General features: G+C 42.6%; 3 protein-coding genes and 1 long non-coding RNA gene across 4 annotated transcripts; 2 read left to right on the forward strand and 2 right to left on the reverse strand.

The window, feature by feature from the left end:
* The first annotated feature begins 1653 nt into the window (after positions 1 to 1653).
* On the forward strand, positions 1654 to 4636 carry LOC4341232 (arogenate dehydrogenase 2, chloroplastic). The gene is made up of 6 exons (XM_015786457.3): positions 1654 to 2267; positions 2996 to 3163; positions 3325 to 3407; positions 3594 to 3663; positions 3755 to 3829; positions 4026 to 4636. Exons 1-6 carry the CDS (start codon positions 1740 to 1742, stop codon positions 4128 to 4130), a joined length of 1029 nt encoding a protein of 342 aa, XP_015641943.1. The 5' UTR covers positions 1654 to 1739; the 3' UTR covers positions 4131 to 4636.
* A 913-nt stretch (positions 4637 to 5549) lies between these two features.
* LOC4341233 (heavy metal-associated isoprenylated plant protein 29) lies at positions 5550 to 6909 on the reverse strand. Its single transcript, XM_015786679.3, has 3 exons — positions 6589 to 6909; positions 6413 to 6488; positions 5550 to 6296 (listed from the first exon to the last, which is right to left on the reverse strand). The coding sequence occupies exons 1-3, from the start codon at positions 6592 to 6594 to the stop codon at positions 5827 to 5829; spliced, it is 552 nt and encodes a 183-aa protein (XP_015642165.1). The 5' UTR covers positions 6595 to 6909; the 3' UTR covers positions 5550 to 5826.
* A 13092-nt stretch (positions 6910 to 20001) lies between these two features.
* Positions 20002 to 21179, forward strand: LOC112939367 (F-box only protein 7). Its single transcript, XM_066311287.1, has 2 exons — positions 20002 to 20401; positions 20530 to 21179. The coding sequence occupies exons 1-2, from the start codon at positions 20002 to 20004 to the stop codon at positions 21177 to 21179; spliced, it is 1050 nt and encodes a 349-aa protein (XP_066167384.1).
* Positions 21180 to 23318: 2139 nt separating this feature from the next.
* Positions 23319 to 25805, reverse strand: LOC112939424 (uncharacterized). The gene is made up of 2 exons (XR_003243127.2): positions 25628 to 25805; positions 23319 to 23537 (listed from the first exon to the last, which is right to left on the reverse strand). It is a non-coding gene; the product is annotated as an uncharacterized lncRNA (long non-coding RNA).
* Positions 25806 to 26035: the final 230 nt, after the last annotated feature.

The following is a 26035-nucleotide window of genomic DNA, read 5'->3' on the forward strand; positions in this document are numbered from 1 at the left end:
ATCTGGACAGGCTTGATGTCCAGATTCGTTGTATTAGAATACATCACATCCAACCAAAATCCTTTATAGTTAGGGACGGAAGGAGTACTTATAAGCTAAAATTTAAATTTTTGAATTTGATTTTTTTCATCGTAGTTTATTTTACAGTATTTGCTTTTGAGTCGATAAGGACATGCATTTAAAAGGTTTACTCACAAAATGATCTTTTATTTTCTAATGGGCGAACATGTTAAATCTAGTCCGGGTGTGTATCATCATGAGAAGCTATCTAAAAATACTTTATATTCCCTATAAAATCATTTGAATCAGAATCGAATGTATAAACTTTTGGTATACGAAGTGACCTTAATTAGAAAAGGAAATCCGTGTGGGTGAAAAATAGAAAATGGAAGTGCGGATCGATTGCGTGCGGCCGTAGGCCATAGCCCATTCGTCAGTAGGCCTGGTTGTTGCCGAGATTTGCAACCCGAAGTAAGGAAGGGATAAGTCCACTTTGATTCCTTGGCCAATCTGATTTATGTCCTTGAACTATCTTGATCCCCTAATTATTAAAATCATTGTAATTTAATTCCTAAGCGGTTTTGAGAGTGGTTTTGAGACTCCCCAGTGCTAGTTGGACTAGGCAAACGTGCTACGTCAGCGAAAACCACTTTTAGAACAGTCGAGGGAGTCAAATTAGATCAATTTTAATAGTTAGAGAATCAAGATATCATATATTATAGTTGAGGGATACGAATTGGATTAGATCTATATTACGAGGGAGTAAAAGTGGAGTTATTAATTCGTTGGGAAGAATGCAACAGATTTTGAAAGCATATGCAGCTTTGAACAAAATAAGGTGACAAGGAGAAAACAACGATGGTGCAGACCTGCTGTGGGTAAACTGAAGATAAACTCTGATGGAGCTTATATAGCTGAAACAGGGGAAGGAGGATGGGGTTTTGTAATTCGGGATTCGGAGGGAGAGGTTATCCTGTCAAGTGCTGGTAAGATATCTTGTCTGCTAGATGCTTTCCAGGCGGAAGTTGTGGCGTGCTTGGCCGGAGCAAGGGCCGCGAATGCACTAGGAATGGGCCATATCGTTTTTGAAACTGATTCCATTATCTTGAAGCAAGCAATGGATACCGATGATCACAGACTTGCAGCAACGGGTGGCTTGTTTTATGAATCGAAGAAGCTGATCGGAAGTAATTTCCTTTTCTGTTCCTTTGTTTTTGCGAAACGAGAATGTAATAGAGTAGCGCATGCTTTAGGAGCTTTGGGTTGTAAATGTCCTCGGAACACTGTTGAACAATGGGACAGTATGCCTCCGGGCATGGAGGACTTGGTGACCAGCGATTTTGCTGAGTCCTTAAGTTAATGGAAAGTTCTTTTCCTCTCAAAAAAAAATCGTATTGGTCTCTCGAGCCCATTTTGCCAGCCCAATAAGCCCGGTCGTGGGCCCTTATTTTCTATAATCGGGGGACAGTAAAAAAAAACACAATTTGACCACGTTGACCAATTGTATAAAATTGGGGACGACACAGGTGAAAAACAGCCGCGCCATTTTGACCAACCGCGGTCGAGACGGGTGGCCCCCACCACCTACCACACTCACTGATGAGTGATGACTGATCTATCAACCAAACCAACTCCCAACTCCTCCCTCCCTCCGCCGCGCCACGCCCACCCACGCATCCATCCATCGATCGCAGCCAAATTCTACTCGAGCTGAGCGCTCCGAGCTCTCTCGATCGATCATGGCGTCCTCCCCGCGCCATTCCACCCACCACCCCACCTTGCTCCTCCGCCGCCACTACCCCAACTTCTGCGCCCTCGCCCCCCTCCGCCCGACCAGGCAACTCCCCAGCCTTCCCCAGCAGCAGCTGCAGCAGAAGCAGCACGTTGGCCATGATCCGTCGCCGTCGGAGCCCACCACCGCGGCCGCCTCGCCGGCGACGGCGGCGGCGGCGGGGGCGCTGCGTGTGGGGATCGTCGGGTTCGGCAACTTCGGGCAGTTCATCGCGGGGGGGATCCAGCGGCAGGGGCACGCGGTGCTGGCCACCTCCAGATCCGACTACTCGGGCTACTGCGCCCGCCACGGGATCCGCTTCTTCGCCACCGCCGACGAGCTCTGCGAGGCCGGGCCCGACGTCCTGCTCGTCTGCAGCTCCATCCTCTCCACCGAGGCCGTCGTCCGCGCCATCCCCTTCCGCAAGCTCCGCCCCGGAACCCTCGTCGCCGACGTGCTCTCCGTCAAGCAGTTCCCCCGCAACCTCCTCCTCGAGGTACATACACCAACACTTTCACCAGCAAACACATCACATCAATTCAATCGTCCATTGATCGCACTGGTTGCTAGTAGCCACCAACACCATCTCTCGAATCAGATTTTGCTGCCTCCAATTCGATATGACCATGTCACTGTCATTGGAGATTAGCCACACTAATCAGCATCCAACACGTACCGACCAACCTACTAGAAGAAACTCTAAACTAGGGGGAGTCATCCGTCTTGAAAGGCGGAGGATAGTACTATTCTTTTGGTCTTGTTGGTTAGTGACTTTGTGGTAGTGACATCGACACACTAGACATTTTTTGATTCGAGGTCCTGCCAAGCACACGACGCCAACACACATTTGGCTTGATGTGGGATGTGTAACTGCACTACCGCTAGTATTAGTACAATGGTGCTCTCTCTGGTCGAGAAACATGTTACTAGTGTTTTGGACACTGATAGGCCTCTAAGATACAACTTTGACCAGACTCTTTATATTGTCATTTATTTGTAAAACATGATAAACTTTGGATATTATGAAAGTGCTCTCCGAGAAAAATCTACAAATCATTTTCATGCAGCACCACCAGTTAAAAATATTTGAAATGATATTGATGTTTAAAGCTCTAAAGTTTGATTTAAAGCACACCCAAAACAACATGCTTTCATGACTAGATCGGAATACTACATTAGCTTGACTTCATTAGTTAATTATTGTGGAGTGATACATTTTGTTAGATCCTCCCTCCGGGGTTCGGGATTGTATGTACGCACCCCATGTTTGGGCCGGAGAGTGGAAAGCATGGCTGGAGTGGGCTACCTTTTGTCTATGACAAGGTCCGTGTTGCCAAGGAAGGGGATCAGGCGGCCAAGTGCGAACAGTTCTTGAGCATCTTTGAGCGGGAGGTAATTCGGTTGATTGATTTATCTGTCAGAATTTTATGTTCTTGCTAGTTACAGTGGATAAAACCAGTGGAGTAGTTCTTGATACCTGAAATAACTGATGACAGTTACTGAAGGCGTGCAAACTGGTTGTGTTTCATTTTGTTTCTTTCTATTACTGGCAGGGATGTAGGATGGTGGAGATGTTGTGCGAAGAGCATGATCGCTATGCCGCGGGAAGTCAGTTCATCACTCACACTATTGGGAGGTGAGCAACAGGTTATTTATCTGGAACCATTTCACCTATTAAATGTATCTTCTGGTGCTTGTTTAACATGTCCATTTGTTTATTATCTCACTGTAATATACACACCAGCTCTGTTTTTTTATATAAAAAAATCATTTCCATTTATTTATTAGAGTCCAAAAGCTAATTTTTGTACCATTGAAGCAGGATTTTGTCACAGCTAAACCTTGAGTCCACACCAATCAACACCAAGGGTTATGAGACCCTTCTGCAACTTGTAAGCAGAGTTAACGAAACTCTTGAAGAGAAAACATCTTATCCTTTTTTTATTGTGTGGGGAATGATATTCTTTTTCTGAAACTTTTCAGACTAAGAACACGATAAGTGATAGTTTCGATCTGTACTATGGGCTTTTCATGTACAATGTGAATGCCACAGAACAGGCAAGTTCGCTCTCCATGTGATGTGTCATCCTTGTTTCAAATTATTATTATTATTTACGGTCATGTGATGGAGATTGAAATCAACCCCCAGATAATTATTACTATGAGGGATAACCAAAGATCAAAACTTAGTGTGTAATAACATGTACGGTTTGTACGTATATTGTAACTATTTTTGTATCTATGGTATGTGCAGATAGACAACCTGGACAGGGCATTTGAGAAGGTGAAGCAGATGCTCTATGGTAGGCTGCATAATGTACTAAGAAAGCAGATAGAAGAGAGGGTCCCAATCCCGTAGCCCCTTCAGTAAATATCAAATGAAGCCCAGTCCAGTGCTGCTGGGGCCTGGGAGCCTGGGACCCCTCTCTTCTCTCCTGTAAGGTTGTATCCACACAGAAGAAGTTGCACATATCCCATATCTCTGCTACACCCACCCCTACACTTGACAAAACAGAGAATTAGGCTAATACCATGGCAAATAGGTGACAATTGGAAAATACCATCACATATGTGAATAACATGTGGGTCCTAGGTTAAAATATCAATGTCATAGGCAATAATTTTTTCAAACCCTGTTGTGATATTTTCATTGGTACCAAGATACTAATTCTAGATGTCTTTCTCAGTGTTGTGATAGGAGCTGTATGCATTCAATGTTTCTCTTAGGTGTTAGCTAAATATGCAAGGAATAAGATGTAACCATGTCCTCTGTTTTTGTTCTTTCATGAGTTGTAACGAAATTCTTTTGTTCTTTTACACTGAGCATGAAACAAGTTATGATATAAGAGAATGCTTGTTTGAAAATCCATCTCCCATTGGCACTATAAACTGCAGATTATAGTCTCATCTGTATTGTTGCTAAGATCTAATAATAAATAAATTGCCTCTTGCTCAAGTTGCAACATGTTGTCATCCAACACGGAGAAGGTTCACAGGAAAAAGAAACGGATTGTGTTCCCTTTCACCACGTCAAAGTTGAGTTTCAGAAAATGAAAGGGGATAAAGACATTGCTTACTTTCAGAAGTATGCACCAGCACCATCTCTCGGTTTATCTTATTCCAGATCAGATAGATGAATAGATGGAGTTAAATACATATAGAGTTAATTCTCGGCGAGAAAAATATCTCAATTACTCCCTATGCATACATTCCAAGTTCATTGTATCTTGTAAAGAAAATTTCCATTGAATTAAGTGTTAATAAAGTACTTATGTCATGCTCTTTCTTGCGTCATATTATTAATTCCGACGAATATAGCTCTAGAAGATGTAGATAAGATCCATGTCATACTGATAGTGGAAAAAGTGAGATTGAGATACAGATTCTATCACGATATCCGTTATCATATTTTTCAAACTACTAGATAATATGTTTCGTGCGAAAACTTTCTATATAAAAGTTGCTTTAAAATATCAAATATATATATTTTTCAAGTTTATAATAATTAAAACTTAATCAATCATATGCTAATAGCTTTCTCGTTTTACGTGCTCCAACTTAATCTTCATCTTTATTAGTTTCAAACACCACTCTTCATCTTTATTAGTTTCAAACACCACCTTAACCTATCTTGTCCAATGTTTTCTCATTAGCACTCCTCATGAGGAGATCTTTTTGTATACAAAAAATGGAAATTTTTGTATGCAAGTCGCCTTAAGGTTCATTATTTTACTGTTTTGCTATATTCGGCCAAATATTTTAGTAGTACGGTTCAGTCTGTTTTCTTGAATCTTTCATTCAAAAAACAATACTATTTGATTCATCAAACCGGAAGCAAAGCAAAACTTTGCTCTTGGATTTAGAAGTTTCAGGCTACAATACTAGAACTAGCGAGGTACTCCTGAAAACACGCAGACTGATCTCTGAAAGGCTGAAAGTCTGAAACTGTACACAAGTACACAACAACAACAACTGCACAAAGCCACACAAGAACACAGAGGAGCATGCAGAGCAGAGCAGCGTTCTTCCGGCCGACCGGCCGGCGACGGCGACGGTCACATGACGGCGCAGGCGTGCGGGTTCTCGTCGCTGAAGTAGCTCCGCGCGGCGGCCGGCACGACGTCGCCGTGGTGGTGGCCGCCGCTGTACCCGTGGAGGTCGGAGTCGAAGTATCCGTGGACGTGGTAGTTGTACGAGCTCACCGCCTTGCCTCCTCCGCTCATCCTGCCGTGCTGCACGCTGCTGTAGTGTTGGTGGTGGTGGTGGGGCGCGCGCGCGGCGACGGCGACGGCGGCGGCGGCGGCGGCGGCGGGCTTGATGGTTTGTTGGTAGTGGTGGTGGTGATGGTACGCCGGCTGCGCGTAGTAGGCTTGGTGGTGGTGGCGGTGGTCGGTGTCGTACGCCGACGGCCAGAGCACGGCGATCCTCCCGGAGCGCCGCGCTGCACGCAGCACCTTCTTCTGGCTCGCCGACCCCGTCACCGTCACCTTCCCCCTCACCCTGTCCACGTCCACGTAATCCACCCCTGAAGAAGACGACGACGACGATTAAGCGAGCTAAACTACAGGTTAACACTTAATCCACAGTGATTAACGGATTAATTGGTGCTAAATTTCTCAAAAGAGGATTATTGGCACGAACCTTGGAGCCTCTGGAGTGCCTTCCTCACGTTGTCCTCGCAACCGTCGCAGTCGATGTTCATCTGCATCTCCACGATCTGCATCAGCAGAAGATTTAAATTCAGCATCAGATCATCACCAGACTGAACCAGAGGAGACATAATTCACAACTATGCAACAACTCAAATCAATAATTACCGTCATGGCTAGGCTAGCTGCTGCGCTGCTTGAGTCCTGGAAGACGCCGCTTAATCACAGAGATGCTAACTACAGTGTTCTGTATATGCACATATGACAGAGTTGTTAAGCTTCTCCTCTGCTAATAAGAGTGCTTTTCTAGGACACTGTGTGTGTGTGTTTGTATATATATAGTAGTAGTACACTACTAGTGTCTATCATTATCCAACTTAAAAAAATGGAGATGTGAAGTAGTAGTAGTAGTAGTAGGAGGAGAAGAAACAAGAGATGCCAATAATTAGCATTGAGAATTTCCAACTCAAGTCAGCTGCCAGCAGATGGATCAAGATAGTTAATCACTAGTGTCACCAAGCTGCAGCGTAGTTAATGCATGAGTTGCCGGATAATTTCGGCGTAGCTGTTGCCCTCTTCGTCGCAAAAACTAAGAAGTGATGGGCCAACGAGTCATCGGCTTTGCTTGCATATCGCTGACGATCTGGCAATGACGACGACCGAGATGCATGATCCCGGTATCTTCCCGGCGATTGGCAGCGAGTACTGAAGTTGCGTGCGTTTGTTGGGATGCTTCTTGGTCAGGCCAGAATAGCGACGGTTGAAGTTAAGTTAATTAAGTTGACTCGACTCAGGCCCTGTTCGAACAAGCATTTTAGCTTAGCATAGCACTTTTTTTTTTAAAAAAAAGAGAGGGGTGATCCTCCTATTTCATTACTGACATGACATGACATTAGGTCACCGCCGCCGGTATTACCGGGCTTACCGCGGGGAACGGTAACGTAAATACCGTGGTAACCTCCTTAAATTCAAATAAATTTAAAAAATAATTTGAATTTTTGATGAATTTTACACAGTTTTGTACGGTTTTTCACGGTTACCACGGTAACCGTGCTTACCGCCGGGGTGCGGTAACCCCGGCCCCGGCGGTTTAGGAAATCCTGGTCCTTACAGAGTTTTGCTTACACTACTCAACAGTTAAAAACAACGACAGGTATGCAGAAAAACATTCCCACATACAGGGGGTGCTTAGATTCAGGGGTGTAAAGTTTCGGTGTGTCACATCGGATATATGGACACACACATTTGAAGTAAAAAATGTAGACTAATAACAAAAACAAATTACAGATTCCGCCTGTAAACTGCGATACAAATTTATTAAGCCTAATTAATCCGTCATTAGGAAATGTTTACTGTAGCACCACATTATCAAATCATGGACTAATTAGGCTTAAAAAAATCATCTCGCAATTTACATACAAACTGTATAATTAGTTATTTTTTCTATGTTTAATACTCTATACATATGTCCAAACGTTCGATATGACACGGTATAAAATTTTTGCATGGGAACTAAACAGTGCTATAATCACAAGCACATAACCACACAAGATTCAAAAAATGTCTCTCGCTTTCTCTTAAGCTCCCTGCTCCAGGCGTCAGATGAAAGAATTCCACATGTGACTTGCGTTGCAGCTGTCAGCGACCACCTTCTTTAGCAGCACAGTCTTCACGCGTCCTCCGATTTCTGCGAGACAGCCCAAGCATCGATCCATAAACATAGGGTGTGTTCACACTAAAATTAAAAGTTTGGTTAAAATTAAAATGATGTGATAAAAAAGAAAGTTTATGCGTGTAGGAAAGTTTTGATGTAATGGAAAAGTTAGAAATTTGAAGAAAATGTTTGAAACTAAACATGAATGAGATCTATTGGGACCTGAATTTTCTTCTCATTAAAGCACGATGCATTTCTACAGTCCCAAATAGTCCACATGATCGCAGCAATGCCCATCTCTGTCACTTTTTTTTGTCAATTTTCCAAAAATCATGTAGCCACGCCCCCCAAATAGGTCGCGTGTGTGCTGTTAATTGGTTTCAGCTCAAAAACACCATTTACCACATTCCAGAGGAAGGAAATATACCCTATGCACAAAAGCTTCCCGTGCACACTTCGTACCCACCAACTAGCAAATATCACAGAAAATTCTAAAAAAATTAGACACATATTCCAATAGTATTGCACTTACGTGTGAAATCTTACCTTCAAATTTATTATATTTTAGCCGTAAAAAAGAGACAATTCTGACAGATTTTTACCCCTTTACCCCTAAAACTGTTAGATTTTTCATTTTTTTTACGGTTAAAATATAATGAATTTGAATATGAGATTTTATAGATATGTGTAATACTATTAGGAGTAAATGTCCATTTTTTTTTAGAATTTTTCATGATATTTATTAGTTGGTGTGCACGGAGTGTGCACATGAAGCTTGTGTGCATATAATATGTTCTCACATAGGAATGTAGCCATAGGACACTTTATGAATAAGTGTTCCATAGTTTCTTTATTTGCACAAAATTGGCATTTGGATTCTTTGCCCTTCCAGCCTCTCTTCAACAAATTCTCCATTATTAAGATGATGTTTTTCAATAAAAGCCAAAGAAAAACCTTCACCAAGTGTTTTGCAATATGAAGGCTGTATAAAAGGATTCGATAGTGAAAACACCATCTTTTGTCAGTTTCCAAACAGTCTTATCTTCAACATCAGACAATGCAATTGATTGCCATATGTTCTGTAACTTGTTCCATTCCTCTAGTTTTCTGTCATATAGGGTTCTTCTGAATTTGATCCACCAAAGCCTTTTTCCACTACTTGGGCAACCAACACCTTCTTTGTTAAAGTTATATTATATAGTCCAGGGAATTGGTCAGCCAGAGGACGGCGTACCTCCCATCCAGCTATCCTCCCAAAACAAGGTATTCCTCCCATTCTCTATCTTCTTCTCTCATAACTGAAGAAAAGTTTCCTTCACATTAATCAATCCTTTCCAGAATTGATAATCACTAGGGTTGGGCTTCTTTTGAGTTAGGGTTTTTTGATAGAGGTATTTTGATCTAAGCAAGTCCTGCCAAATACCATGTTCATTTTTCTAGTTTCCATAGCTATTTCCCAAGCAGGGTTGTATTCATTTTCCCTAGCTCTAAAACTCCCAACCTCTTTAGGTGTACATACAGTGGGCCAATTTACTAGATGTTACTTCCTAACACCTTGATCCTCTTGCCATAAGAATCTAGTTTCGAAAAATTCCATTTTCTTCCTTACTCCCTTAGGGATCTCATAGAAATATAGCATGTATAAAGGACACTGCTCAAGCTGGCATTAATAAGGGTCAACCTCCCTCCTTTGGCAAAGAGTTTGCTCAGCCAAGCTAAGTTTTCCTTCCATTTTATTTTCAGTGGGTGCTTGTCTATTGGTATCCCCAGATATTTCATGGGTAAATGCCCCACTTTCCAAGGATCCACATGCTTCCCTGCTCGTGCCACGACGGAGAGGAAGGAGAGCTGGGGTCTACTCACACCGCCACCACCACCGCCTCACCGCCTCGCCCTACGGTGAGCATACTGTCACTTTCAGTTTTTCATTCATCCGTCAGATTCGTTTTTCATCCATCTCATTCTGTTTCTCCATCTATATCAATCCATATTCAGCTGGTCACATTCTACATTGACACAAACACCGAACTCCAATTAGCTTCATTAACTGATCGACATAGTAATATAGTATGGATCAAGACACTATTACTTTCAGGAAATTGGTATGTCGGGAGGTGGTTCTCTCACCTCAGCATGCAGTACACACTGAATTCTTCCTCTAAACTAGGTTATTCCGGTTTCTGACGTATATGCTTTATGCTATTTCAGTCGGTGACTTACATGGTATATGCTCTATATACTATTTCGGTTTGTGACTTCCACGTTGCTACACAAACATGAGGCGGCATCTTGATACAATGAAAAACGATGTCAACACCCTGCATATGTCTACATCATTATCTTTGATTGCTGATTTTTGGCAAATCATATTAGTCAAATTGTTGTTTCTATTTATAATAGCAGCTCGAATAGAATGGATAGATATGTCAGTCTGCATATTATAAAGCTTTTGATTTTTCTGCTTATGAATCAGGATTCAGGATAGTAATCCTTTATCTTTTTTCCATCTCCTATTTCATAGATCAAATAGGCTTTCCTATTACATGGTTATTGAGCAAGCACGTTTATACCAAACAATCATTTTGTTTGTTGCTAGAACTATCAGGTATTGTGTGTTACAAAATTATGCCACCAATATCTTTTGGCAGTATATAACATGTTATAGATATGCATACAGCCTCCATGCAAAAGGAATTTGATTCTTATAGAGCTAGCCTCATAGTCATAGCCCAACCAAGTGTAGTAGCTCTATCATTACATTTTTTTTCCAATGCATTATCTTCCTAAAGGAACCACAGATCCACCCAATCAGCAATTTAGAACAGTATGATTACATTTAACACATAACTGTTCTTACACCTTTACACATGTGAAATATAAGATTCCGTTTTGCAAGTTGTAACAATGCTAACAGGGTAACAGTTCTTTATTAGTCAGAAATAAAGAGTCCATAATTAACCTTCATAGCTTGGTACTGCAAGTATATGCATGTTACTAGCCGATCTTAATTATATCAAATTGTATTGACTGAGTTGAGAGATTAGACGTCAAGTTGCAGTATATATATCAAACATCGGATGTGAACAAGAAATTTGACAGGTTGATAGATAGAAATGAGCAAATGATTGGGAAGATTAAGATTGCATATACATGGTGATTTTCACTTCATTTGTGTGCTTCTATTGTGCAAACCAATGGATATGCTCTATGTTTTGGTAATCCTCCAATAACCATAGGCATTGAGTGGTGATTTTTAATTGCCAAACAAAAATTTTAGGGGCACCATCATTCATCACCGATGTGTATTCTTTATTGTTGAACTACTATATCATGTATTTAGCTCGAGTACTGTGGGCTATGAGGTTTATTTGAAAACTGCATATTGAATTTTTCGAGCTCATGTGAAATATTTTCTTTCTAAATTTCTTATTTCTAATCAACCATCAACAAATTCTGGAGTATTTCATGAAGGTAGAATTGAAGGGTTAAAGAGAACAATGAAGAGCTGCTAGAAACTTGACTGACAACTACCCATGAAGAGAATATTGAAGAGTCGCTGGATCCTTGGGTATTGTGATGCATATGCTAGCAAAAAAAAAATTATACTCCTACTTTAAGTAATTATCGACATCTTGTTGATTTTTGAACTAACAAAAGAAATATCTGCAGGTCATACTTGTGAGTTATAATTTTACCTTTTCTTATGTGAGATTTGAATGTACTTCAATTAATGATTTTATCTGAACTCATCTGAAAATCAGTAGCTTCTATTAATAATCCATATTATGAATGTAGCTCAAACACCTGATGATTTAGCTTGTACCTTGCAATCTAGGGTCTACCTTACCCGTTCTAACTACATTTAAGCAAATCACTTCTTCCAGTTTAATAACAACTTTGCTTTTGATATATGAGTTATTTTAATATGTACTATTTTGACCCTAATCTGATTGGAATATATGACTCTAGGGTATTATACTTTTGTCTATGTGAGTCCATGAGCTGATGATGCTGGGGGAGAGCACTACCATTTATGCCACCTGAGATCACATGTGCTTAAGAATGGAGCAATCCTTCAAGGTAATTCCTCCTGAAATCATTTAGCCTCACTAATTAGTACTACAAATTACAATACTACAATCCTGATGATCTTTTTTTTTCTACAGTCGCTATAAAAGCTTAGGCATTCTGCTGTTCACTGAACATTACTGTATGATTCCTACAAATGTCTGCTCACCATATGTTAAAATTCCTCAATGAAAGATTCTTAACTGACCATGCGTTTGATAAATTATTGCAGCACATTGATAATTTTACAAAGTAACTTTGAGTTTTTAAGCATAATATGTAGATGGTTCGAGCATGATTTGATTTCTTGCTTACAAGTGATTTACCGTTTTGTTTATCAAATATGAGCTATGGCATGCATGCTTTCGACTAAAAGTACAGTTTGAAAATTGTCAAACGTAATGTTTATGAAGTTAATGTTGGAATTGTCTTAAAATATACATCGTCGTCATGTATTGCAGTTGTCCATACACATCAGATTAGTCTATATACATCGAAATTCTTTAGTCTAAATATTAATTGCATGGCTTCGCAATTTAACAATCAATTTGAACCGAATACTACTTAACCTACGTTATTTCCAAATTTGCTGAGCACATATTGGCGAATCCAGTTTGCATGTTCTAGATTTGCACATTTCTTGCTCTTGAGCCACTATCACAAAGCTTGTATAAAAGTACACTACGTAAAAAACACAAAAAGTTGCAGACTTTTTGAATGAAAAGTATATCTAATTTTGTGCCATTAACAGTTATTTTTCGTCTTATGTTTGCAGGTTGGCATATAGGCATGCTAAAAAACTATCAGGAACTGTACAAGCTTACACGCTGTAAATGAACGGAATGAAGATCAATAGATCATCCGTTAGGTCGCCTTCGGTTTTGAACAAGCCCTACAAGGTGGTCAAAGAAATTCTATTCTTTTATTTACCATTGATTGGCTATCTGTTGATGCTTTTATTATTCAACCAAACTGGTGGAGGAGCCAAGGTCACAGTAATCTTATTAAAGGTGGTACTTATAGAACTTCCATTTTTATCGGTACATGTGAGTGTGAGCTAATGTATTCCATGATGAAATGCATTCCATAGCATTAGGATTGGATGCTACAGGGAGGTAGATCTCGGCTGTGTCATGTATTCCATGATGCAAAGTCGATGTTGGCTATTGTCTCGGAGTTTTAAATAGATCGAAGATTATTAGAATAGAATGTAATGGTGTAGCTTCTTTGGGCATGATGTACAAGAACTTTTAACTCAACTGATTTAAGCGAAGGATGTATATCTTTTACTCCATTAAATGTATGTTAACGTGCCTTGCACGTGCACGCTAACTAGTGAATTTGAAATGTGCCACTACATACCCCTTCTAACCATTATAAAAATTTTCTTGACCAAAATACCCCTTCTGCTTTCTTCTTCCTTCCCTCACCATAGGAGTAACTTGCTTGCTGCCTTGCCATGGTCGAGCTCAGGCTGCCCAACTTGCTTGCTTGATTACGTTGACAACGACGACGTTGGCAGTAGCTTAGTTAGAGCTAGTAGCTAGCTAGGCAATGAGCGTGAGGAGCCCGTCGCTAGATGTCGACGGCAGCGGCGCTGAGAGTATATTTGGGTCGGGTGGCATCGGCGGGTTCGCGGCTATAGTGTTGGAGCCTCCGTCGGCGTGCTCCTCATTGTCTCCACCGCCGCACTCACCATCTACTTATGTAGCAGCACGTCCATGCCGTGGCCGCCACTAGCCCACCCATCTCCGAGACTTGTCCTCCTCGATCACGCCGCGGCGATGACGTCGAGGCCGGCATCGACGACGCGACGTTGGAGGCGTTCACGGCCGTGGTCTACAGTGAGGCTAGAAAGGCTGCAACAGCATTGCGGCGGCGACGCAGACATGCTGCCTCGTATGCCTAGAGAACTACGGCGATGCTGACGTTCTCTGCGTGCTGCCGAACAGCGGCAACCTGTTCCAGCTGACGCCGCTCGTCAAGGTGACGCCGCTGTCTCTTGGCATTGCTCTATCGTGAATGGAAAAGAGAGATGAGGGGAAGGAAGAAGGAAGAAAAAGGGTATTTTGGTCAAGACAATTTTGATAATGCTTCGAAGGGGTATGCAATGGCACATATCAAATTTCTGTAAAATCGCAATGGTATGGTTTAAATTTCATGAATAGTATTGACATATTTCTAAACGGATAAATTAATAATGGCATGGATCCAATTAACCCTTCATTCAAGTACTGGTTTATATCTCTATTTAATATCTTTTCGGATGAAAGAAATCGTTAGAATTGCTTGCTGACATATTGGTAAAGTTAAAAAATATGGAAAAGGAAATTTGACTTGCCTAAAATTCTGTTTTATTGTTAAGTCACGAAACATATCACAGCAAGAGTACATAAAAGACACGAAACAGAATAACATATGAAAACACTAGTTCAGGATGGCTTTTGCGGGAAAGGCAGATCACCTCGTTCTATGTCATAGCCTGAAAATAATTTTTGTTTTGCGAACTTTTTTTATTTTGGGAACTAAACATCGTTCTATATGATAGCATAAATTTTTATTTTGGGACTAAACAATGTATTTTTATTTTGAACTAACAAGGCATTTGCCATCCATTTTTACTATTCTACTGTATGATGCTTTCTTATAACTTTAGGACATTTTCTTTCAATTTTTATTAGAACTTTAGGGCCTTTTCTCGCCAGGTTACCTTTAATAAAAAAGATTAGTTTACTTTGTTATCCATTTTTACTATTATACTGTTGTAAATTCTGAAGAATCATGAAGATAAAATTAATACTGTTTTTCTCTATTCAGTTCAAAGGGAAATATTCAGTTCAATGTTTTTCTCTATTAAGTTCAAAGGGCAATATTCAGTTCAATGTTTGTTATTTTTTAAGTCTGATGTGAATGAAAACATACTCAAGAGCATTACATTATCTCTCTTTATAGTTTTTTTATTTTTTTATAAATAATTATAGCAATTAACATTATTTTTTTCGTTATTTATATCCTCTTTTCTATACTAAGTCATTTTAATATTTTCCTAATTTAAATTTTTGTATCATTAACCAATTTCAATGAAAAATATATTGATATCCACAATAACAAACAAAATACTATACTCATATGATAAATTAAAGTTATATAACATAACATAAGACATATGCTCTCGTATATAGTAAAACCACAACTCATTTGAGAGCAATGTTTATAGTGCATTATGATCATTAGATTCATTACACATGTCTATTTTATGACTTTAGCTAGCATTGAATATTATCTATATTTATTATCAGTTAAGAGATTTATATATTATGTTAGGGAGAAAATATCTCTTTTCTAAAAACTAGTTAAGCAACATCGATGTCATGGTAATTACTCATCTAAAAATTATTACTAACTAATATTTTTACTATGTTTCAGCAAGTAATACTAACTCATGTAAAATTAATAAATAATACTTCAGCATGTGCAGATGAACTAGCTAGTAGTGTTTAGTTGCAACATATGGTGGCTAGTGCTGGCAATAACATTATCGAAAATAGAGGAATTTAATGTGTGAGGTATTATTCATGACAATGTTTATTTTTTAGATAAATGATAAAAAGTTTGGTGTTCATTTATTTTTAAAAAAGAGTATATGTAGAATATTCCTTTCAATGCTACGCATCAAACTTCACTCTTCACCTCCTCCTTCAATCCACCCTGCCACTCGCCTACATACCACCCTCTCATCTACCGCGATCATCCGTTCGAGATGCCCGTTGTCGAGAGCTCTACCGACTACACTGTCTCCATAGCTGTAGCGTTTGTGGTGGCCAAGGGGGCACCGACTAGCAGGAGATGCTGGAACTGGAGTACATGGCTTTCAAACTCAACCCCATGGTAGAGGATGTCACGCCCTGATAAATCCATCCCGAATTAAGAATCACTTTTTAAAAGGAATAATATTAAAGAGAGAATCTATTCTATACCACTGAGTTTGTTCGAGTTCAACAATTCGCCATTGACATTATCTTTTTCTATAACATACCGACGACTTTATCAATTGTTCTACAATACACCATTAGTTTAGGCCTTCTTTTTAAAAATACCCACAATACCTCTAGTGAGATATAAGATTAACAATTGATTTATCTTATTAGAAGTTTAAAAAATTATGAAAATTTTAATGTGGACCCACTACACAACATGGAACTTTGTATACATGTTTCAAGTTTTTTCTGGTATATTTAGTTTTTAGAAAAAAAATATCTTATGTGGTATATGAGAGAAAATTTGCTTATACGAGAGATGTAGTATATGAAAGATGATTTATATTAAAAACATCAATAAAAATATTTTATATAGCATATAACAGATAAGTTATATTTTCTAATATATATATATATATATATATATATATATATATATATATATATATATATATATATATATATATATATATATATATATATATATATATATATATATAAAAACTTGAAACTTCTATACAAACTTCCATGTTGTGTAAGGATGCTACATAAAAGTTTTCATATTTTTTTAAAACTTCTAATTGGATAAATCAATTGTTGAACTTGTATGTCCATAAGGGTATTTTAGGTATTTTTAAAAAGAATGTCCAGCCTAATGGCGTAGTGTAGAACAATTGATAAAGTCATCGATATATTATAGAAGGAGACAATGTCGATGGAAAATCGTTGAACTCGAACAATATAGAATAGATTCTCTCATTCATTGTTAAAAGTCTAAGAGAAATCTCAAACACTAAAATACATCTAAGAAAAATTGGAATTCTGCTTGGAGTATTTTTAGTAAATTCTCCTTCTTCTAAAATATCTCCTCAATTTTTACTTGAATTTTCAGAGCACAAGAAATAATTTAAATGCAACAAAAACCAATTTCAGAGTTAATTAAAAATGAAAAACCTAAAAATAATTCTCTCTTCTCTTAGGGCCATTTTTGGCCCAAAGTCCTTGTCTCCCTCAGCCCGTGGGCGAAGTCTTCTTCTCTCTCTCGGGCCGACCTCCTCTCCTCCGGCCCATCCTTTTCCTCAAGCCGGCCCACCCTCCTTCCCTCTCTCCCTTGGGCCGCCTCGGTCCAGCTCCTCCCCTCCTCGCTCGGCCCAGCTGGCCACGTCGTCTTCCTCCAGTTGCCGCCTGTCCCATCCCGGCCGAACCCTACCGCCGGCATGCCGATCTCCCTCCCCACTCATTCTCCTCCTAATTGAATACCAAAAATCAGTTCCTATCCTCCTCATCAATTCCCCCACGTTCTCCCTCTTAATTCGGCCTTGATTCCTGAATTTACTCTTCGATGAACTGCCGCCATTGATGGCAGCCCGGCGAGTACTCCGGCCGTTCCTCTCCTCTCCCCGGTCAATCCCCTCCTCCTCCCCGGACTATAAAAAGGAGTCCCGACCCCCTCCTCTCTCCCCACATACCACTGCCCTCCCCCACCTCTCTCTAGGGATGTAAGTGGATAGTCTTGCTACCCGTATAAAAACCTATTTGTTAGTTCATTTTTCATATGGTAGTACAAAATTTAGAAAAAAAAATGAACTAGAAGTGAGATAAGCGGGCTAAAAAAAACCCGCTTGCCCGCCCCGCTTGCATCCCTACCTCTCTCCCTGGCCGCCGCGCCGCCTTCTTTTCACGTCGCTACCGTTGCGCAACTCTGACCGCCCCTCGCCGGCGGTCGGGACGTCCTCGGAGCCCGGCGTCGCCACCATCCGCTTCGCAGCGACCTCCTCTTCCCCGGCCTCGCCTCCGTTCCGCCCGAGGCCAGCTGGTGCGCCGGGGACGCCGACGTCCAAAACATCGTTATCCTCCAGCTTTGGCAAGCCCTCCCCGTCGAGCTGGGCGCTGCCAGCCCGTGCTGTCGCTGCCGACGGTCTCGCCTCACTGTGCTTGTCCCCGGCATCCCCTTCCCTAAGCCCGAAGCTCGCTGGAAGCCTGTTCTCGCCGGCGAACAGTGAGGACACCATCGTCTTCTTCCTCCAGCAGCCCCCTCCCTTCTCACCGGAGCGCGGCCTCACTGCGCCCGCTGCTGTCAGCTGAACCTCGTCGCCCTCTCCCTCGGCTGCACCTTCTCTTCAAGCGAAGACCCTTGGAACGTCACCCCGTCACTGTCGCCTTCCTCCGGTCGCCGTTCCTGCCAAGATGAAGTGTTGCCCGTCATCATCGTCGTCAAGTCCGCAGCACCAAGTCCTCCAGCGTCCGCCTCTTCGTCAAGCCCGAAGATCATTGGAGCCATCCCCTCGTCGTCGACCCGTTCGTCTCCGTCACCCTCCTCCGTTCGTCGTCGCCGTGCCATGGTCGTCGCCGGTTGTCATCGTTGTTCCCTTCCCATGTCGTGCCCGTGGTGAGAACCTCTTCCCTTGCTACCTTATCCTCGTCCTCCCCATGTGGTCGCCGCGTGGATTGCCCACGTGTGTAGCTCACGTGGTAGTCCCGGCTGCCAATTGCTCGATCATTTCTTTCTTCGAGCGATATTCCATTGCGCATAATTTAATAGTATAATAATAATAATAATTAAATAACTCAGAAATATCCACTTTAATTGCACTTAAAATTCGGATGGTTGTTTCTCGGCCATGCGAGCTCCTAATTGACCCGTTTAAATTGTTTAATTTTTGTTATAACTTAAAAGAACCCATGTTTGTTGTTTTTTTGTGTTGTCTTCATTTCTTTCTTAGAGTTGTAGCCCTGCTTTGTTGTTTTGTTGTTCGTGTAGTTGTCGTCGTTTCGGAAGTTCTCGAAGTGCAGATCAAGTCGTCAGTAGACCTTCTCTTCGAGCAAGGCAAGTCATACCATATTCGTTGAATATATTGAATCCCATTATTGCAAAAACTTATGTTGTTTTACTTCTATATGCATCATTAAAATGAGATTCGCTCGAATTCTACTCTCACGCAGCGGGTATTCGCTACAATGCCATTTTGGCTATTTGTTGCATTTACAAATCATTTTTAAGGCAACCATGCTGACGCCGCTGCCGACCGGCAAACGTGCCGCCGCCTCCCCAACCTAGCACGCGACCTCTCCACGAACCGAGCTGCACCTCCTCCCCTGACCGCGCCACCCAAACCTTAGGCCACACCGGCTGCGCCGCCACCCGCGGCTCGTCTCCTCGCTAAGCCGCGCTGTAGCAACCGGCTGCCGCCTGCTCAACATTTTAAGGAGGGGGAAGGGCAGGGGCGCAAATGGCGGGGGTAGAGAGGTGGCGCACCGCGCTAGGAGGCGGCGGCGGCACCTTAGCCTAGTCGCCTTCTCTCCTCTCGCTCGCTCGTGAGTGCGTGTTGTTGGTCCAGAGAGTGAGATGCGTGGATATGTGGTTTGGTTCAACCACAACCAGGGGCAAAACTGTTCGAGAAATAATTGTTTTGATGAAAAATGTTTTGCAAATACAACAAACAACCAAAATAGTATAGTAGCGAATGCGCACTGCTTGAGAGTGGCATTCGAGTAAAACCTATTTTAACGATGGTATTCTAGCGAAGTCGGTTCTTAAGGATCACCCATATACAAAATTCTCTAGTGGCAGTCGAATACAGTTTGGGCGTTTCCTGATTCAGTCGTCATGTAATGGCATTATGGCAGCTACACCCCTTTTCATGTTCGGATCGGCGTAGAAATAGATTCAATTTTCGCTGGAGTTCCGATCAGCGTGGAGACGAACCGGAATCTGATGCAGTTCTTGCTCGCGTCGGCGTGGAGGTTGGATCCATAAATACCGGAAGGTCAGATTGTTTGCAAGCCTAATATTCCCTTGCCGATTTATAGAAGAACAAGTATTCTGAACAAGTATTAATGGAAACGGCCGCAGGAGCAGGCCCTGGTTGGCCTGAGCTGCCGATGGACATGTTGTTGGAGATTCTGCGGCTGCTCGAGTGCCCAGATGTGATGCGCTGTGCCGCCGTTTGCACGGCTTGGCGCGCGGCGTACCGCGACTTGCGTCGCCGTGGCATTGCAGCCAGCCGCCAGACCCCCTGCTTAATCTATAGATCGGCTGCTGCTGGCCTGAACGCCATTGGCATGTACAGCCTTTCTGACCAGAGGCCCTACACGATCCCCATCCCTGACCCCATCAGCGAGCAGCACTGGTTCGGCTCCTCCAACGGTTGGCTGATAACAGCTGACTGCCGGTCTGACATCATACTGCTCAACCCCATCACCGGCCGCCGGATCGCTCTTCCTCCGGCGACCACCATGCAGCATGTCACGCTGGTCCTGAACGAGGAGGGATTCTTGACAAGTACGAGGTCTCCTTCTACGATTGGAGGGATCCAAGCAAAGAGCACAGCGAGCCCGACACATACTCCCTGGAAGAATACCGTCGCTATATGTACACTAAGTTAGTGTTGTCTTCAGATCCGTCTTCAGATGATGACTGCATCGCCATGCTCATCCATCAGCCATATGATCAGCTCTCTTTTGCCAAGGTCGGAGGCAATAGTTGGAATTGGCTCGCAGTCGATTATACTTTCGTTGACTGTATCTACCATGACGGATGGTTCTACGCGGTAACTTCCATGGGAGTAATTCATGCCTTCAATCTTCATGGGCCTTCCGTTGTGCACAAAACAATCTTTCCGAGGATCCAAGACAATAATATGCACCAGGAATACATCGTTCAGGCTCCATGGGGGGGCCTTCTTCGGATCTACAGAACAGTAGACATCCTTGAAAAAGAGCAACGACACAACCAAGTAGTTCGTACATTGGGGTTCAGAGTGTACAGGGTCAGTTTGGATGAGCAGAAGCTTGTGAGGATGACAGGAATTGGTGAACACGCTCTCTTTGTTGGGCACAATGCTTCGGTTTGCCTTTCTGTTAAGGACCATCCCACTTTGATGCCGAATCATGTTTACTTCACTGATGACGATTTTGAAACAGTTTTTTCTTTCAAAAGTTCTCGTCGTGATGTAGGAGTGTGCAACATAGAGAATAACACTGTCACAAAAGTGGTATATCCTGAACTTTGGATATATTCACTGCCTCCCATTTGGTTTACTCCTAGTCTCATAGGATAAGTGTGCATTCAGTTATCTTAATAAATACAGATGTTTACCAAGCTTTCATTGATATAGTCTCTATAAACCACCCTTTCTTATGATTTCACATTTTGTTATTCGAATTGTTATTATCAGTGTGACAGTGTTATCAACGGTGTTATAAACTACCTTTTGATTACTAACTCCGCTCATCTTAGTTTTCTAATGTAATACAAACCCATCTGTAATAGGTTTGTCACTAACTTCTCCAGCTTTGCTGTGCATTTTTTATGCCAGCATGCTTTTCCAGCTATTTTGGTATGTGTGAATTACTTCGGTTAATTTATCTATGGTTGTGACTCCGTCATGTTTGATGAACCCAAAAGAGTTTTGTTAATAACTATTGAAAATTACATGGATCATTCTAATTTTTGCCTAGTATGTTAGTTGCAAGATATGCTTCATGAGATCCCAGTCATAGTTATTAATTGTTCTGAAAGAAGCTCTCACATATTAAAAGATGATGACATTATTTTCTTTTCTGAAGACAAGCCTCTTGTTTTAGGAAAAAATATGAATTATCCCTCCAAACTATCACGGTCGATCGAATTACCTCCATGAACTCGACAGCGTGGCAAAAAAATATTTTACAAAATAATGGACCCACATGTAAGTCTCTATATCTCCTCTCTTTCTCTTCTACTCCCTCTGTTTCACAATGTAAGTCATTCTAGCATTTCCCATATTCATATTGATGTCAATGAATATATATATATATATATATATATATAGATTCATTAATATCAATATGAATGTGGGAAATGCTAGAATAACTTATATTGTGAAACGGAGGAAGTACCTCCATCTCTACCTACACAGGGCGGCGGCGGAGAGTGGAAACCTTGTCGCCGTCCGCCCTGACATCGTCAGGGGAGGCGTCGACTGCTCGCTAGTGACCGCCGAACTTCCAGGTCCATGACAACCACATGTCCATGTCGTGGGACCACATCAAGGCGTCCCAGCTCGCCGGCTTCGACGTCGTGGTCAACACCTTCACCGCGCTATAGAAACGCTACGGCGACAAGTTCAGCCATGTCGATGCGCGCCTTGCCTACTTCATCGGCCTCGTTAGCCAGCCATCGCACGTTGCAGCCGTGCACCGCAGCAACGAGGGTGGAGATGGAGACGTTGAGAAAAACTGCCTCCACAGCGCTACCGCGCAGGCCCAAGCATCATACGGCGGAGGTGTTTATCTCCACCGTGCAAGTGAAGTCATTGTCGGAGAAGAGGGAGGAGAACCCACCCGCGACCTGGACAGGGAAGCGGTCCCTGCCATGGCATGCGCACGCGCGTGGTACGCTGCGACGTTGCCGCTCCTGACGGCTAGCTCAGAAAGCTGATCCGGGCCGTTGTACACCCGCCTGAGCTGACCTGGCGCGGCGGACGGCCAGCAGAAAAGCGCGAGTGCCCCAACTTGCAACGCGTCGATGAACGCCCCTCCCCCGCTAGACACCTGGGAGAACCTCACGAACGGCGCGAAGCGACAGCGGCAGCAGAGGAGTTGGTTGCGAGGGCGCAGTACACGGTGGAGATCCCCTCCGTGACGGTGTAGGCCGTGGGGCTGGCAGCGACGACAAGTGTGGAGGATGAGGCGTGGGCGATGAGGTGGAGCGGCGCAAGGAGGAGACAGGTCATTGGATGAGGTGGGCGGCGACGGCGATGGTAGGGAGGCTGGTGGAGACGAGGCGTCAGCGGCAAGGAGATCGATGGGGGCCGGGCGACGAGTCCTTTAGATCCGCCCTCCGTGCCCTCGCCTCGCACGTCGCCCACCGCCGTGGCCTTCCGCCCACCTCTCCCGCCGTCGACGGCGTCCTCTACTTCACCAGTGCCCATGTGACGAGGTCGGGGAAGAGGGGAAAGAGAGAGGCGAGAGAGTCTCATGGGTAGGCCCCACTATGTTTTTTAAAGAAAAATGCTGACCGAATTGCCAGCGTACGCCGTGTAGGACAAAACTACTCCGGATTGGGTTGAGGGGGCTTATTCGTCCGGTACAGACTGTTCAGGGTTTAAAATGTCTGGTTTTATGGTTTAAGGGGTAATTCGGACTGATATGATAGTTTATGGGGTAATTCATACTTTTTCCCTTGTTTTATTACTTCTTATGCAGCTTTGCGCACATGTGAAAGCATTGTGATTTTCGTCACGCCTTTAACTTGCACTTCCAGTACATTCTTGTTCCATTGTGTTCAGTCAATACCTCACTCAGCATATGGCAGCATGCAGGATATGCATAATTATTCAACTAAACTTCAGAGACATCTCAAATTTTACAACATGTTTTCAGCATGATTTTGAAGACCATAAACTAATCTCCCCCATTATTTTGGTCCTGAAAACCTATCAGGAAGAAAGATGTAAGCAACAAATTATTAACTAAAAAAGATTTACGATGTCACAGGTAAGAAATCAGTAAGTAGAGTTGAGAAATGTGAGATACACTATAACTGGTTAAGGGCATCTCAGGGAACGAAATTGATAATACAAACAAAAGCTTTATAGGTCAGGTGAACTCCATAACTGGTTGCATCATGGACATGCATATGTAGTTAAAAGAGTTGCAGATTTAGAATCAACTGTTATGTATTCATAATGAAATGGGGCTAGAAAAGGCGAACTCTGAAGAAACTTGACAAAATTACAAAGAAAACAAGAAAGAGGCTGGAGTAGTTCAATATGCAAAAGCTAAAGGATGAACCGTGTTTACTTATAGATCTGGCTGGATACTCCGTCCATTAAGATGGTAGGTTCTAACAGTACTCTCTCTTATTCATATATACCAGCATAAATGGAAGTAATAGATGACTAAATGTTTTACATTTCCTAATTCCCATGCTTAAAGTAATTGATTAACTTGCATTCCGAACTGTACCTGTTTTCATGAGATTGGGCATCATCCATATAGGAGGCAACCAACTTTTCCAAGGTTCAGGGCTAACCACATTTGATAGAGAGTTATTTTCCAAGCTGTAAATTCCAACATCCCGTCGCTTATGTCTAAACTCAAGTAGCCATAGATACTCATCGTCGGTAATATAGACATGATTTGGCATCAACATATGGCAATCCTTCACAGGAAGGCAGGAGGAAGTATTATGCCCAATAAACAGCGCATAATCACCTATGCCTGTCAGTTTGACAAGCTTCTGTTCACCAATATCAGCCTTGTATACTACAATGTCAGATGTATATAGCTCTGTTTCTTCTATTTCAGGATTCCCATTGCGCGGAATTATTGTCATCCTGTTTACTATTAGGATATCGCCCCATGGAGATTGAACTATATACATCTGTTCATACCCTAGTGTTAGCATATCTTTAAGAATTCTTTTGTGTACGACAGATGGCCCATTCAGATTGAAGGCATCCACTGCTCCTAAAACACTGACGGTGTAAAACCATCCCTTATGATAGATGCAATCAGTATAAAACAAACCAATAGGAATCCAATTCCAATGATCTTCTCCTACTCTTGCAAACGAGAGCTGTGAATACGGTTGATGGATGAGCATGACAATGCAGTCACCTGAAGATGGATTGGACGACAACATTGCCTTGTAATAGACTTCACGATACTCAGGCAAATCAAATTCATATGGTGTTTCCTCCACTCTTGGAATCTTGCCATTATAGTATGGCATCTCATACTTGTCGAGAACCCCATCTTGATTGAATATAGGCTTGATATGCTCCATGGTCGTCACCGGCGGCAATGCAATCTGTTCGCCAGTGATTGGATTAAGAAGGATCAGATTAGACTTATCATCAGCAGTGACAATCTAGCCATGAGATGAGCCGATCCAGGTCCGGTTGCTGATGGGAGGGTCAGGGAGCGGGATTGTGTACTCCCTCCGCTCCAAGAGACTGTACATGCCAACTGCGCTTGCACCAGCCGCCTCGGTGCAATAGAGTAAACATGGGGTCTGCCGGCGCGGGCAAACATTGAGGTTGCGGGCGTCGGAGAACACCTTGCGCCATGCCGAACAGACAGCGGCAGAGCGGAGGAGGTCTGTGCACTCGAGCAAATCGAATACAAGGCTCAATATATCGTCAGGTAGCCCTGACCAATCTGTCACAGAACCATCCATCGTGGAGCTTCAAGAAACAGCGCCTTGATTAGATCACGGATCCAAGAGGACCAAGACTATGGGGCAGCCGACGGATACAACACTCCGGCGAGCAACCCCGACCCCCCCCCCCCCATTGTGCTTGCTTATTATATAGATCCTTTCCACGCCAATCCGAGTCATGTAAGGACTGGATTAAATATATCTGAATACATTACAGAGGCGGATCTAACCTGGGACATACGGGTTCAGTTTGGGAACAAAGTAAATTTCTAGAACAAAAGCTAGGGTTAACGCGAATTCCAGAAAAAGTGCGTTGGTATAGAGAGAGATGAGGAGGAGGATTTGCGTAAGGATGCTCACCAGAATGCGGCGGAAGCATAGGGACAACCGACGGCGCCATTACTCGCGGGAGGGATGGATGGGGATCGGCGCAGGCAGCTGCGGGCGTCGGAGTCGGAGCCGACGCCGAGCGGAACGGGAAAAAGAAACACCGCCCGCACTCGATTTCCTCTATTTTTTTTTTCTTTTTTTCGACTACTAGAGAAAAAAGGTTGATAAAAGAGAGCATATGGTCAATAAAAGCTGAGTGAGACAGTATTGTGGAAAATCTGAAAAGCAAAATATAACAAAAACAAAAAGGCGTGTATGTGTGTTGGTATTTCTACAGATAGAAGAATCCATAAGTACATGGATGTACCGATGTAGCACTTCCTCTACGGAGTATTCCAAGGTTATCGAATCATAGGGAACGTGTGTGGTCAAATCTTC

This window comes from Oryza sativa, chromosome 6 (genome assembly GCF_034140825.1).
Source record: "Oryza sativa Japonica Group chromosome 6, ASM3414082v1".
In the NCBI taxonomy this organism is placed as follows: Eukaryota; Viridiplantae; Streptophyta; class Magnoliopsida; order Poales; family Poaceae; genus Oryza; species Oryza sativa.